The sequence below is a fragment of the Lipophrys pholis genome (assembly GCF_963383615.2).
Source record: "Lipophrys pholis genome assembly, chromosome: 7".
NCBI classification, from domain to species: domain Eukaryota; kingdom Metazoa; phylum Chordata; class Actinopteri; order Blenniiformes; family Blenniidae; genus Lipophrys; species Lipophrys pholis.
Genome location: NC_137638.1, coordinates 6,038,764 through 6,054,757, shown reverse-complemented (window position 1 = coordinate 6,054,757; position 15,994 = coordinate 6,038,764). Strand labels below are relative to the sequence as shown.

The 15,994-nt window shown below is 41.5% G+C and overlaps 1 protein-coding gene across 2 annotated transcripts; it reads left to right on the top strand.

Annotated features, from left to right (window-relative positions):
• The first annotated feature begins 525 nt into the window (after positions 1–525).
• arrdc1a (arrestin domain containing 1a) lies at positions 526–15,086 on the top strand. Of its 2 annotated transcripts, none has more exons than XM_080468227.1 (8): positions 526–751; positions 6,743–6,853; positions 6,995–7,045; positions 10,830–10,984; positions 11,436–11,618; positions 11,853–12,029; positions 12,261–12,792; positions 14,119–15,086. In XM_080468227.1, exons 1-8 carry the CDS (start codon positions 634–636, stop codon positions 14,154–14,156), a joined length of 1,365 nt encoding a protein of 454 aa, XP_080324353.1. In that variant the 5' UTR covers positions 526–633; the 3' UTR covers positions 14,157–15,086. The 2 variants fall into 2 exon arrangements, with proteins under 2 accessions (XP_080324353.1, XP_080324352.1); XM_080468226.1 differs by having other exon boundaries at positions 535–751; positions 12,261–13,705; positions 14,031–15,086.
• The last annotated feature ends 908 nt before the right edge of the window (positions 15,087–15,994 follow it).

Here is a 15,994-nt window from a genome sequence, read left to right as displayed (position 1 = left end):
AAGGAAAAAAAGTCTACCAAAACGTTGCATTCATGTTTCAGAGCTACAATTGATAAATATTAAAAAAAAATTTGCTCTGGAAGTCAAAGTGAGCAAGTTTTCCTCTTTTTTTTATGGCTCGTTCCTGCTATAGCCATTTCCCAATGGTTAGGACACTCTTTGGAAGAGTTCTTGAAAACTTTTCACAGTTTTAATGCTTTTTCGTGTTTAGTTTAGCCAATGTTTTAATGTGTTCACTCTAATTCAATAGAGAATTTAACACATTATGGGTTTGCCTTTTCTAATCTGCATTTGTGAATATGAATTTTGCCATCATTGCCGATGAGAATTATCAACTCAAATATAAATTCTATTTACTTATTTTTGCAATCATAGTGTATGATTACACTTTTTCAATCAATTTCAACATTATTTTTAGTTTTTCACAATACATAATTGTCAATTTTAAGGTCGTTGAATACATGCAATGAAAGCCTCCTATTATCGCCTCTCACCCGAAAAACAACAAACAAACGCCGTGACGTCACGGAAAGAGGCGGGGCCTGAGCGCAGCGTCGCGCGGCCAGGTGATCTCCTCCTCCAGGTGAGCGTGAATCCTCGAGGGAGCCACACTCACTGAGCAGAGGGCGCGCGATGGGGAAGCTGCAGGATTTTTCTGTGTCTTTCGACAACAACAAGGTGGTTTACAGTCCCGGAGAGTCGATCTCCGGTACCGTGACGGTCACCGTGAGCCAGGCGCTGCAGTGCAAAGGTGAGTCCGCCATGGCAGCTCACCTGGGGGGGGGAGACCAGGAAGTGGAGGATGGGCTGTTGTAGAGAGTCCTGGATTTAAGAAAAAAAACTAAACAAAAGAAGCACAATTAGTGGGATTATAGTCCGTGTTTTTTTTCTCCATTTACTCCATTATTGCCCCACAGAGAGGCTTTAGGGTAAATCAGGTTTCTACGGTTCTCTGGTGAGTTCCAGTGATCCCAGAGGAAGTGCTCAAACAGGAATTACCAAACCATCGCACGCACATAATCACTTTTTAAAATGTTTGTTTTCTAAGGATCTCAAGTTACATAATCTGTAGATTTTTACAGGCTTTCATAATAGCACAAAAACGTGTAAATTCTTATATATCGGAACACATTTTGATTTAAATACTCAGCAATTCATAAAATGTCTATTTGCCAAAACCATGGAATAAATATATTTTAGTTATGTAATTACTAATGATGAATTTGACTAATAGTGTGCAATCATTACAGTTTCTCTTACACTTTGTTGATTATTGATTGTGTAGGTGGCAGTAAAAGAAACTAATCAACATAAAACACCCATACAACTTTCTGAACAATATATATATAAAAAATAACGGATTTGTTCTATTAAAAAATATGCATATTAAGAGTAAGATGTGCTTGTGTAAGTTTCCATGCTTAAAACATTTTTATAATGTCAATATACATTATGTTTACTCAATTATTTTAAATGGAAATTAAATGTTTAGAGAATTAAACATAGTTTCACTCTGGGATTAATTAAATATTTCTATTCTGACATCAGTGAAATCCAGTTTTTTGATCTGATAACCATTTGTTTTATAATCTGACAGGATTATATATATATTTTGACTTTTGGGTAAAAGATCTTTTGAATTAAACCATTTAAATTTGTATTAACCTTAAAATTAAGAAAAATTCTTAAAAGGAAGATACTCAATTTATTTTTTATTGTCAGAGACAACACCGCTGTTTATAACAGTAGAATTACAGTAGGATGAATATTAGCAATAATAATGTCATTACAATGTTGTTTCTGAGAGGGATACATCTGAAATTAAATTTAAAATTTTTATTTTACTAAAGTTTGCCCGCTGTATGTAGAATAACACTAATAGTAAATTAAAAAATTATTTATATTGAGTATAAAAATACCACTGAAATTCTGTTTTCAGTTCATTAATTCTCAGTTCTTTAGTCATATTCATCACAAAGTGTAATTATATTGTTGCTTTTATGTACATCTGGATTCAGGGATGCACTATATCAAAATACTTAACACAAAACTGAAAAAACAACAACTTTTCACTAATATTCTTAATTCTTTATTGGTCTGACTATAAAACAAGGTGGTATCGGAGTATGAACTATCAAAAATATATGAACTCTAAAATCCTTATAAAATCATAAAACATTAGTGTGTGGCACCGCCACGAGTTGGGCTGTATGTCTTTAAGCGATTGCTCCTCGATGTCGGCGTTCAATCTAATTGTTTTCTGTCTCTTTAGTGAACGTGAGGTCTGAAACCCTCAGGAGACGGTTCAGTATATCAAAAATATACAGTCAGACAATGTTGTTTTGTTTTTACTATTTTTACTCTGAAACTGACCAGTTCTGGAAATGATTTGGTTTCGACCAACTCGATTTCAGATCACGAAATAAAGAAGGGCTGCATTGATGGGTTGTTGGTACGATGGCGAAACGTCTTTAACTGAGCGCCGTAGGCCCCCGTTTACACAACAATTCCAAGAGAAAAGGGAAAAGTTTCAGAGTGTTTCGGGGTCTGTTTACGTGATGAAAATGCTACTTTTTGAAAAAGGCTCCCAAGGTGGCACTTTTCGAAGTAAGTGGTTCTTCTGCTCATGCTCAGTAGATGGACATCGCCAACAATGCTTCCTCCAGAGTGTCACGACGCCCAGTCCGTAAGCGGGACCTTGTTGAACACCTGTGTGTGATTATTTGCCCTTAAGCACAATAAGAATGACACGAGAACACTTTGTACCTATTAATGCAGATTTTTTTAAACCTGTTTTCTCCTCGCATGTTTTGATTGTCCACGTGATATAAAATCCTCTTATAGCAAGCATCCTGAGAAACTTCCCAAGCAGGAAGTTTCACCTTTGATCAATCGGAAACAATCGGTCTGAACGAATAGCCTCAAGGAAACAAATGTGAAAAGTTACGCGACTCACTGCTGAATGTGTCATCTATTTAAATAAAGAAACCAAAGTGACTTAGCCACTGAGTCACTCCAGTTGACTTTTCATTGGGCTGTTTGAAGCACAGGAAACCTGAAAATCTCTAGTTATTTGTGAGGATTTCTCAAAAGTTTGATTTTTATCTTGCTGGATCTTAACGAATCACGTAATTTGATATTTAAATGTGTCACTTGACGCGTTATGAGTAGAAACCCCGGCTCTCATTCAAAGTTCAAACTGTCCACAAGACTTCAGACTTCAGTGGACTGATTTCTAGTTTTGCGGTTTTTCTATAATCGCAGTTTTAATGTCTTGAAATTTCTGTTGACAGGTTTGATTGGTTGTGGATTGTATGGAGCGTCACAGAGATGGGATGTCATTAGTCTAGTTTAAAACCCCTAAATCAACCTAAAACCAAAGAAAATACGTTTCAGGCCTACAGTTGTATCCCCACATGTTATGCATCAAAATAAAAGTATTGTCCTCCTCTTTCTCCCCGTCTCACCCTCATTGTGATGCGACTCACTTCTGATATTTCTAATATGGAACGTCACAGAGACATTAAACTTTATTAGTATCCTCGTGGAAAAGTGTCTTTCACTCAAAGTCACATTGTTTTTGAATGGTTTAAAGTTTGTTTGAGCCCATTAGCTCAAACATGCTGCGATCGCTTCTTTAAATTGGCAGGAATCACCATGGTAACCAGCCGCAGCTGCTCATTGGCTGGTTTGTCATGGTGCGTTCAAGAGTGACTGGAAAATCGAGACATCGCGACCTCTAAGTGATCAAATTACACCTAAAATTTGTCAGAGTTAAATTTTCTCCTCCGTTTGTAGTTTGTCGACCTTCTGTGAGTTGTTGCGTCGAAAAATCTAATAGATGATAACCTTTATGCTTTAATCCTAACCCAAAAAAATCTGTTCTTTATAGAGAAAAGTTTTATTAACTTTTCTCTTAAAATGTGAGATTTTTTTAAAGATTTTTTTCTGTTTCCTGTCACATACTTTTTTTCTTGAGGTTTTAGATATAACAGTTAATTTGAATGTCGCACGTGTGGCCCTCGGAACCTGTAGTGGAAATTTACTACCATTTTAAAAGGGGTGTGGACCGTTAATGCGAACACTCTTCATGAGAAAATAGGCCAAACTTTTCTTCCTCATAGGCCGAAAGGAGGTCAAACTGCAAACGAGGAACGTGCGACTCGCTGGAAAAGGGACTCCAGCCTCCACTTGAGAGACGCCCTTCATTTAAGTGTTGTGTTCCAGATAAGAGGCCGGAGCGATCGGGAAGTTCTCGTTGGAATGCAAACTAACGTCAGGAAACGGGAAATTCCGCGCGGTGCAAACCTTCCACATTGTTTGTCTCCGTATCGCCACTGAAATCAGAGTGAAGGTCGCAGCAGGTGAAACGCAAAGGTGAACCATGTGTGGAGGGCTTTTTTCACATACACACCAACGCGGCGGAGCCGCGGCTGGCGTCCTTCGGGCTTTGCAGCGTTTTGAAGAGTGAATCGACACCTTGTCGTCGCCGTCTACTCGCTGACCCGCTCTTTGTGTGTTAGGGAGTGTCTATTTGAAGCCTCTCGTCTGTTTACATTCCTCTTCAGGTCGAACTGGTCCGACTGCCAGGTTCCCTCCGTCGCTTCGTATCGCTGGTGGTGTCATGAGGCTGGTTCGGCCTCCCGATTAAAACGGATACACGGTGCGCAAATATTGACGGCGCGTTTAAAATCAGATAGTTTGGGTCGGCGTCGATGAAGTGCACACAAAGAGGTTTTTCAAAAGACTCTTGGCAATATTGACAAAAGAGAAAAAGACTTGACATTGTTCCCACTTCTATTAAATCAATGTTTGCATTTTGTAAAGGTGAAATGATTGGAGCCAAAACCAAAGCAGTTTATTTGATCAAGTCCCTTTTTGAAGGTGGTCTTGTATGTTGGTCAGGTTGGTCGTGTCCACCGGTCTTTGTCTTCACTGTGATGTTGTGGTAAATCGCAGTAGTCCACTTCGTCGGTTCCCCCACCATTTCTCCTTGGAGCAATCCAGATTCATGAAATTAAGCGGGCTTACGTGACATTTTTATTGAAACTCCATCTTCTGTCCAAACTGACTGGACTTTAGACTAGGAGTGGTGAGTGGGTGAATGACTGGTGAATGGTGGGAGCAGTTTTCAGGGAGTTATTTTTAAGACCAAATTGAGGGCCAAACAAAAAGAGACAAATGGACAGAAGCATCCTAATTGGGTACTGATCTTCATGTGGGATTATCGAACTTGTCCACCCGTGTGACCTCCATTGTTTTGTTCTTTTCAGCAACAAAACACTGATAATAATGAGTCAACGCATGACTCAGCAGTCATAATGTTGAATACATGAGCAGCATGTCTTTGGAGTTTCACTTCAAGCAGGCGGAACCTCTGGGCCGCACTTGGTTCCATCCAGACACCAAACTGTCTTTGGAGCCTCTGATCAGCCAAAGTGAGAATCTTGGTCGGGGTTAGTTCCATTTCTGCTCAAAGGGCGTTTCTCTCGTTGAAGGGAGCCGTCATGAGAGCTTGGAAACCTGGCTTAGGAACAATAAAAACAGTGGCCGAGTGACAGAAGGGAAGAGGGGCGAGGTTTACGCGTCAGGGTTTCCATCCTGCAGCGGTGACCTCAGCACATTTCACGTTGTTCCACTTATTCACAACAAAACAATCTTGACAGCACGTCCCGGTGACCTGCTCAACGTCACAAGGTCTCGATCCTCCGGCGCGGTTTATGAAGACGCGGGACGACGCGTCTCGTTTGAAGCTCAATGGTCCGGATTATTCTCATGGACACGGTTAAACAGGTCAAAGAATAGTGAACAAATTACGCTGGACTGATGAGATTTTAATCTGAGGTCAATATCCACAGTTTCCATTGTTTTCCAGTTCTCATGTTTTAGTCTGGGAAATACGGTAATACTCTTTTTAAGAGTTTTGTAAGAAGGGGTTGAGTCTTTTATGTGCTCTGATTTTGTGGAGATCAGAGAAGAATTTACGGATCAGATTTGCCGCATTAATCTTTTTTTATATATATATATATATTTTTTTATGTGATTACATGTACTTTATGAAGTGAGTCCTATCTGATTCACACAATTACACTTGCCTACAACATCAGAAACATCCCGCATACATACGTTTGATGCTGATATTTAAGCTGCCTGAGAAGTTTGTCAAAACTTGTCGGATGTTTAGGCCGAGAATGAGGAAAAGGGCCATAATTTGCATCCTATTCATACGCTGCAATTACTTCCTCCAGAAGTCACATGACCTCCACGACTGACCACAGTGCCAGAGTTTCCTCCTGTCGGATGGCCTCCATGCTTCTCTCTTCTTTTTTCTTTTTCTCTTTTTAACTGCGTCTTCGCTATTTATGCGATAAAATAAACTAGATGGCCGCAGATTTGACCACGTCAGAGACGCAGTGTTAAGGAAATCCGATCAGCCTGGTTACACGTCGGTCACATTCCCACACGTGAATTATGTCTCGAAACATCTGAAAGCACGCGTCTTTTCCCTGCTCACGTTGTCCACAAGCAGATCCCTTCTTTGCCACGTCGGAGCAAAAAAAAAAAAATGGGAAGTGGGTCGCATTAAACCGGCGGTTTTTGATAAGAACCTATTGTCCAGGGTCACGCCGGTCACGGTCGCACCTGTTTTCTTCCATTAATTTGAAGGTGATGATGTTATTCCACTATGTCGAGTCGTTTTCTGCCGCAGACTGAACCCTCTCTGCGTTTGCTCTGTGTGCAGCCATCAAGGTGAACTGTAATGGCTTCTGTGGCATCACGACGAAGGTGAACGACACGGCGTGGACGATGGAGGAGCAGTACTTCAACAGCAGCGTCTCGGTGGCAGACAAAGGTACCCCCAGTCCGCCTCCTTCACCTGCAGGGACGAGGGCTCCGGTCCCCCCCCCCCCCCCCCCCCCCCCCCCGGGGTTGAGAACAGCAGGGCCGATTGTTCCCACTGACGGCTGTTATCTGTGTTTTGTGTCCCTCGCAGGAACCCTGAAAACTGGAGCGCACACTTTTCCCTTCAAGTTCCTCATTCCAGGTGAGCAGCGCTGAGTGAGAGGATGAACACTGTGTGGTAGGAGGTGGTGGGGTGGGGGTGTTCCCTGACAGACATGTCCGGGCATGATCGCTCCTTCTCTGCAGCAGATCAGCTTTTCCCAGCGTTTGAAGGATTTACTGCACTAATTTCTCATCTGTTTAGAGCGAAGCAGAAACTCTCACATGAAAAGGTGTCCCTCTGTCGGAGTCACTCTTTGTCTTAAAGCAACAAAAAAAAAAAAAACACCTCATAAGTGACTCAGAATCTGGAGACACGACAAAGATGTCTAGTGCAAATGCAAAACTTTTCTTGGGTCTGCACGTGCTCAGTAGAGGGACAATCCAATCCAAGCCAACTTTATTTATATAGCACATTTTAACACAACAGCCGAGGTTGACCAGAGTGCTCCACAGTTAAAAGTAATAATTAAACAATAAAAGAAAAAGGACAACAATGAGTAAAAAAACAACCATGGTAACAGTGAGTAAAAATCACAGTAAACAGTGACTTTAAAACAATGTAAAAACAATGCCACAGTATCACAGTGCTCAATTACTGCTGAAAGCCAGTCAGTGTGCCACATGTGTGTCTTGAGTCGACTCAAGAGACCGAGTGGTTCTGATGTGGAGAGGCAGACGGGCAGCAGCCACGGAGAAAGCTTGGTCACCTCGAGTTTTCAGTCTGGATCTCGGTGCAACATCTGACCATCTGATTTGCTGTGTGAGCATGTAAAAGATCGGATAAATAAGACGGTGCCAACCCATTTAAGACTTTAAAAACCAATGATAAAGTCTTCAAAACAATTCTAAAAGAGACAATAACAATAATCTTTTTCTCCAAAGTGTCATGACTCCCAGTCCAAATTCTCCTGGGACTTGTTGGTACTTTTATTTTGACAGTCACCGTAATGACAATCCAACTTGGTCGACTGTCCACTAGAAAGTCCGTGTTCTCTCATAGTTAATTTTTATGATGTATTGTTCTCTGTGTGCATGTGTGTGTGGTTTCATTTTTAAAACAATCAATAACACCCACTAGTGGCTCAACATGCTAACAACATCGTTTTCAGATTTTGACAATCGTTTTCAAAGCGCTGCCGTGTCAGCGGGAAACTTCTAAAACGAGAATGCAAAAAAACGACGTGTTTTCACTTTAAACGTCGTAAACGGGGCTGAAAATGCTCCCGATGTTTGCCTGACCTTTTCTCCAGCACTCGCTGAAACACCTGAAAGTGCTAAACTCCTCTTGAAGCGGTCAGTTTTCAAGCCAGACTTCATAATTTCACAAAATTAATTCCATCTTGTATTAGTCATTTAAAATAATAATCAGAGAAAAGGTGAAGATTTATTTAAAGTTTAAATTTAAAATGATTTTACCCTGGATTTCTTCAACAGCTATAAAATAGTCTTATTGACCCATCTCAAACGCTGAAGAGCATGAAGATACTGCGTCATGCTCAGGGGATACTTATCTCGTACGCACAAGATGTGTATCTCATGAGAATGACGTAGTATAATTTGCGCAAGAGAAACTTCACAGGGTTTTTATGGTTGTTTTTTTTTTTTTTGCATCATGTTCCCTTACACTAAATAAACATGATCAAATAATTAAAACGTGAATAATTCTTTAGCTTTTTGCCATTTTATGCGCTTTTGAGTTTCAAACCGCAATATCATGTTGTGTTTTTATTTTACTTTCCATGGAGGGGTTGGTCCTATATTTAATTTAATATCATATCATTGGTTAAACTCACAACTTAACCCTTTAGCTCCCAATACGGTCATTTCCCACACACCCCGTCTTTGACAAATAAACCTTAAAAATATCAATTGATTATTTACTTAATATAATAACAGGTTTTACAGTTGCGACCTATCTGAATATTAAGTGATTGATTTTGGTAAATTATTTGTGTATTGTTGTATTAAATAAAAAAAAAAAAAGTTCTGTTGGTACTGTATAAAATTCCAACCCAAGATTACTATTGAATCCACATTTTTGAAGCGATGTGGCCTGTAATTTCCCCTTTTTAAATTCAAAGGCAAATAGGTCAAAGGTTAAAAAAAAATGTGATTATAATAGAAGTCTGATCAAACATCTCAGAAGACAGTGGATGTGACTCATTGTAAAAAAAAAATATATAAATATTAAAAACACACTTCCTCACTAGGTTATATAGCAAAAGTTATGAATGCAGCTCACGAATACACGTTTCCTTAACGGAGCAGTAGAGTTTATCAAAAACACACCAATATGTAACATTTTATATGTGAAAAAAGGTATTTTAAATCTTGGAAATCCTGCAAATGGGTTAAATTTCTCATTGGATTTCTGTTTAAGGCTTTAAAATCTTGTTTCTCCGTCCTGAACAGCAGTGAGCACGACAGTCCTACAATACGATGTGAATACGTACCTTCAATGTGACTCATTTTAACAATTGTTACCTAGTGATGTCTTAGTCATTCTAAATTCACCACTTTTGGTGAATATTAATTCTAACATTTGACTGTTTTAACACTTTGTCTGTAGTGATAAACATTTTGAAGACCGTTAATGGTGCAAAAAAGTTTTTCTGAACTCAAAGTTGAACATATTCTGTGAAATCAATCAGATGCACTGAATTTGTAAAAAAAAAAAAAATAATAATTATTATGACAATGGTAAAGCAGATACACTTCATCATGTAGAAATGTAAAAATATTAAATACAAGCAAGATTGATTTCAAGTATTATTGAAATTATTGATTTATAACAATGAAGCATTTTAAGTTAACGCGTCTGTTTCTTTTAAAGATGTTTAAAAGCAAAAGAGGTTAAATGGTAAAATCTGAATTCAGCTTGTGTTTAATGTACAACATGTTTTTTTTGTTTTTTTTAAATATCCTTCAACGTTCGATATTGAATTTTTCTTATATATATATATATATATATATATCGATTTTTTAAGATGCATTTATTTCTATGTATTTACTAAAATCCTTCAAGGAAACCAGTTTAATCAACCCTAAAATGCACAAACTATGTGCACGTTTTCAATTTAAGAATAAATTATGTGTAATCTGTGACTATAATCCTACAGTGATTGGAAAAATCATGCACAGATTTCAGTTGAGCGTTTAAAACAAAAAAGAAAATATACCGGTAGGTTTATTTTTCTACAGTGTTTCTGCTCTGTTCTGTTGTGGGTTAATGTTTTTTTGTTAAACTTGCAAAATGTGGTAATAAGCTACTAGAACGTTAAAAAGTTTGGAGATTTGTAGGATTGATGGAAAATAATTGCAACTTTTCATCAACTACAGGCGAGATTCTTTACTAAACAAACGATCATGGAAACAAACTTATTTAATGAGTCAAAATCCTGAAAAGGATGTTGGCATTGGTTTTTATGATGAAGATTAAAGTTGGAAAAAAAATCGGGGGGGGGGGTAAAGGGTCAAATCTGTCGATGCTGTAAATATTAATGATTAACCCTCCCTCCCCGTGTGTCGGTGCCTTCTTGTGTTGTTGTGAAGCTTCTCTCAACTGAAACTAAAAACCAGCCCGACCGGTCTGTCACTTAAAACTCGTGTGACTTTGGAGTGTGTTTGTGTGTTTTCTGCCCCTGAAGTGCCGGCAGGAGGGTCAGCAATCTTATTTACATGTTTACTCAAGGAAAGAAAGAAAAAAAAGAGGAGGGTGGGGGGGGGTATTTCCTCTCTGTTGTTTAAATATAAAGTACAATTACTTTTCTGTTCCATCCTGTGAGGATTCTCATAAACACGTCTGATTTATTCCCTCCCTGCAGCCACAGCGCCAACGTCTTTTGAAGGAAACTACGGCAAGATCGTTTACCGAGTGAGAGCGTTCATCGAAACGCCGCGCTTCACCAAAGACTACAACGCAGAGAAGTCTTTCTTCCTGCTCAGCCTGCTCAACCTCAACGAAGTGCCAGACATATGGGTGAGACGGAAGTCCAGTCTGTCGCTGAGCGGGACGTAAACCATTAAAACCTGTCGACGTATAGGTCGTAAAACTCTTCACCTGACGTCCAGATTATAGAGCATCTTCCTCCACTAACATCCAGATTATAGAGCCTCTTCCGCCCACTAACATCCAGATTATAGAGCTTCTTCCTCCCACTAACATCCAGATTATAGAGCCTCTTCCTCCCACGAACATCCCGATTATAGAGCATCTTCCTCCCACTAACAGCCAGATTATAGAGCATCTTCCTCCCGCTAACTTCCAGATTATAGAGCCTCTTCCTCCCACTAACATCCAGATTATAGAGCATCTTCCTCCCACTAACATCCAGATTATAGAGCATCTTCCTCCCACTAACATCCAGATTATAGAGCATCTTCCTCCCACTTGCTAATGTACCTTCATGTCTGTGTGTGTTTTGGTCCAGGGGGTTCGATCCTCCGCCGTCACCCAGCAGTTCTCCTACATGCTGATGAAAACCGGCACGGTGGTCCTGAAGGCCCAGACCGACATGAGGGGCTACACCGCGGGTCAAATCATCCAGGTCTCCGCCAAAATCCACAACCAGTCCGGGAAGACCACGGGCAAGATGGCGGCCAGCCTGATGCAGGTCAGCACTACAGACATTGCATTGCATCAAAGATAGTGACGTCCGGGAACGAACACTGATCATTTCTGAAAAGTTGAGTTTTCTCCGTTTACGTGGAGAAATTCATTTCTAAGACGTTGCGCTCTTTAAAAAAATTCAGTTTTCAGCGACTCCCAATGCAGTCGCCGTCTCGTCTCACTACAAGTTTCCAGTTTCTGCCTCGCAGTGTCGACAGTTTCCTTACTGTGTGTTCAGAGAGTGACCTACGAGACGAAGAAGCCCACCTACGACCTGAGGACCATCGCCGAGGTGGAGGGCGGCGTGGTGAAGGCCAACAAGGAGGTGGAGTGGAAGGATCAGATCATCGTTCCTCCTCTTCCTCAGTCCTTCCTCGGAGGCTGCGAGCTCATCAAGATTGAGTACTACGTCAAGGTAAGAGGGGAAGTGACCAAGTGTTTGGTTAAAAAGTCCCAGTTTTTATATGTAAGCCTATGAGCCTGCACGTATCGTGACCATGTGAGTGGGCAGCTGCCCCTCGAACCCCCCCACCCCCAAAACCCCCCATAGACCTTGATACAACATGCTCCACCTTTTATAGAATATTTTGTTAAAATTCTCTGACTGTTTGATTCAAACACTTCCTGTTTCCTTCTTCTTGCTCAGGTCAACCTGAAGTCTCCTGACGCCACTCTGACGTTACCCATCCACATCGGGAACGTCTCGCTCGATAAAAGACTCCAAAAAGCCGGCGCGGCTCCGTCTCCAGCTCCGTCCGCGGCTTCTTCGTCCATCGCAGACGCCTCCGCCGCACCGGACGCCTCCGCCGCACCGGACGCCTCCGCCACCACGCCCACGCTGCCCCCTCGCACCGCCCCCAAACCATCCGCCCGCCTCAGGGTGTCCTCGCACAACTCCCCCAGCGCTCCCCCAGCCGACTACCCCGACGGCGGGTCGCCGATGGCGCAGGACAACAAGCGGCAGTCTCAGCTGGTGTCGCCCAACGCCTTCAGCTACGCCCCCGGGCTCTTCTTCGGGCAGAACCAGCAGCCGCCAGCCGCCACCGGCGCCTCCGTCGGGCCGGCGGTCGCCGCGTCTCCAGGCGTCGCAGGGCTTTACCCCCCTGTGCCCACTGTCAGCCCCATGCCAATGCCTCAAGGCCCGCCTCCAAACTACAGCTCCTCAACGTACCCACAAGGTACACACTGCACGTACACTGTAGACGGTCCACTGCTGATTTGAACACGTATGAAAAACTCTGACACACGATGAGCAGATGTTTGGTTATTGGGATGTTATTGTGCGAATGCACAGACCCTCGGCGCACATCATCACACTCTTGTTGTCGCGTTTTCCGCCATGAAAATGAATAAATAAGAGCTACTGCATATTTCATTAAAACACTTATTTGTGATGTAAATTCATAAACAACAAATTCAAATGATATAATTTAATTCACTCTTGTACCAAACAAAAGGTTTGGAGCTGCAGAAGATGAATTACCGTATTTTACAAATTCTAAGTCCAACTTATCTTTAGGTGTTTGGTTGTTACATACATGTCACATACCATCTGTGACCACTAGATGTCAGTGTAGGACCACAGAAAGCTGCTGCAGTAATACCTCAATTTCACCTGTATGTGATTGACAGCGCAAGAAAAACGTCTCCAAAATCTACAAATGTCCACGGCTAAAACTTAAAAGTAAAAAAAGAAAGACCATCAGAAAGAGTTCAGAGTGTGAGAAAAAGTTTCGAGGGACTGGAGGAAGGAAACTGTTTCCACGATGAAGGAAACAAAGAAGGCTAATCGTGGGCTAAAAGCTGAAAGTTCTGGAACAGCAGCTGCTGGACCAGGATTCCCGCCAGTGTTTCCATTCACTGTAATGTTTTAGGGCCCGTTTACACGACAACGTCTCAAGTGAAAACGCTTCGTTCCTGAGAAGTTTCATGTTTTACGCTGCAACGTTGTGAGAACGATGTCTGCTTTTGCAGGAACGCTGAAAACGAGCATGCGGGGCCATGAGTTGGCACGGTTATTACCTTTGCCAACATAAGTTGAGATGGAGGTTATGTTTTTGTCTGTATGTGTGTATCTACATTGGGGTTGTTGTACCAATCTTTTGCAAAACCTATTAACCCGAATTGAATGAACGGTTCAGGGATGTGGCGTTGGCGAAGGTATGCGCTCCACCGGGTGCCCATTCGAGTTTGTTTTTGTAATGAAGCCACACACACACACACACACACCCACACACACACGCGCTCAGAGATAGAGGATTGTTATGACCGGTGACTCTCCTCTGAAACTACCAAGTAACTGTGAACGTTTTCCCTGTTCACTTAAACGTTGTCATGTAAGCAGGGCCTCAGAGATCAGAGACGGAGTCCACGGTCTTTTGAGACAATGTGAAGGGAACATAATGCATCATACTAGTGTGTGTGTGTGTGTGTGTGTGTGTGTGTGTGTGTGTGTGTGTGTGTGTGTGTGTGTGTGTGTGTGTGTGTGTGTGTGTGTTTTACAGAGGCTCCTCCTCCTTACGACGAGAGCTGCGATACATGAGGCGGACGGACTCGGGACGCCACGACGACGAAGACGATCAGTTCACCTCCGACCATGCAGAACGTTGATGTGCAGCTCGTGTTGGTGCATCTTCCAAAAGGAGTCCTGCCATTTTAATAATGATAATTTTAAAGAAATGTTAAGACCAAGTAAATGATCCCGAGCTGAGTCGGGAGGATTTTTAGACCCCTCGTCGGAGTGTTTGCAGTTTTTCTAAATGTTGACAGAATCAACGTCTTGATTGGAAAGTGAACTGATCGTGATCCCTGCGGCCGAGTGAACAAACTCCAACGTTAAAAAAGAATCCCACAAGAGGAGCTTGATTCTTGTTGGAAATGCTTTATTCTATTTGTCAAATCACGTTTTTGTTGTATTTTTCTCACTTTGAAAGAGAAGCAGACCTGTCGGCTCTGTTCTCCAAACGGCCAGCAGGAGGCAGCGTTTTAGTTGAGCTGCATTACATGAAACTAATCATGTGACGATTTGACAATTTAACAGGAACTGGTTGAGTCATCTTTTCTGAAACAGTTTGATAATAAACCTTTGATTTGTTCTCGGTGTCATGATGACAATAATCCAGATTTTAACTTTGTAAGGACACGGTCCAGTTTTTTTGATTTCTGTTTCAAGTTCTTCACTTCCAGGTCCTGTGACGGCTGCAGAGACGACGTTTGATGGTGTTTTCTAATCTCCTGCGTGCGATTTGGTTCTTACGCGCAACACTTTCTCAAATTAAAACCTCTTTTATAGTTTTAAAAATGTGCACTCTCACTTTTATCTGAGGATTTTTTTTTCTCTCTCTTCTCATTCCCAAACAACTTGGAAGTTTTCATGTTTTCGAATCAAGTTGAGTCGCAAATGTGCAAAAAGTGATATTTATTTATTGTTTTTGAGTGTCTCCTGTTCGGTTCTAAATAAACCTGTAAAGCCAAAAACTTGTTTCCGCTTTGTTTTCCACAACGGGGGGGGGGGGGCAGGATTATTTTTTATTGTCTCGCTTAAGGTTTTTAACATTTTAAGATCAAGGATTATTGTTGGGATTTAAAAAATGTGAGATTTTGGTTTACAATCAAAAATACTGATGTTCTTCCCTCTCCCAAAATAAAGCACCGAATATATAAATATTCAGGTAGACACCACGAATAAGGTGTGAAGTTTTTATACGGAAAGGTTCAAATGCACAAAAATTATTTTTTTAATAAAGGATTGTTCCATTTAACAACTTTTTAAAATAAAATGTTCCAAATAGTTAATTGCAGATGATTCTCAGCTCTACCTCTCCACAAACCTACGTCCCTCAAAGACTGTCTGCAGGACCTCAAATCCTGATTCTCCATCAACTTCCTCAAACTCAACAGTGACAAAAAAAAAAAGTGTTTTCTTCATTGGCTCCAAGCCCGCCCTCACAAAAGCTCACAGTTTCCTCCTCCTCTCAGGTTTAGAGTCTCTGTGTCATCCTCGACAGTCATTCTAAGCTCACATCCATAACATCACCCGGTCGGCATACCTCCACCCACCTAATATCAAATGCCTCCGCCCCTCCCTCTCACCCAGCAGCATCGCCAGACGAGCCCACACACTGGAAACCTCCTGCCTGAGCTTCTATAATCTCCCGCTTTAATCCATCCATAAACTCCATCTGGTTCAAAATGCTGCTGCCTGGATCCTCACCAGATCAATTTCCATCCACCACACAACCTCAGTTCTCCATGACCCCCAACTCAATCCCAATTCAACGACACATTCACTTCCAAATTCTCCTGCTGACATTCGGAGCCCTTTACAACCTCACGCCGCCAGACCTCATGACCTCCTGTATACCTCACTGACACGTTATG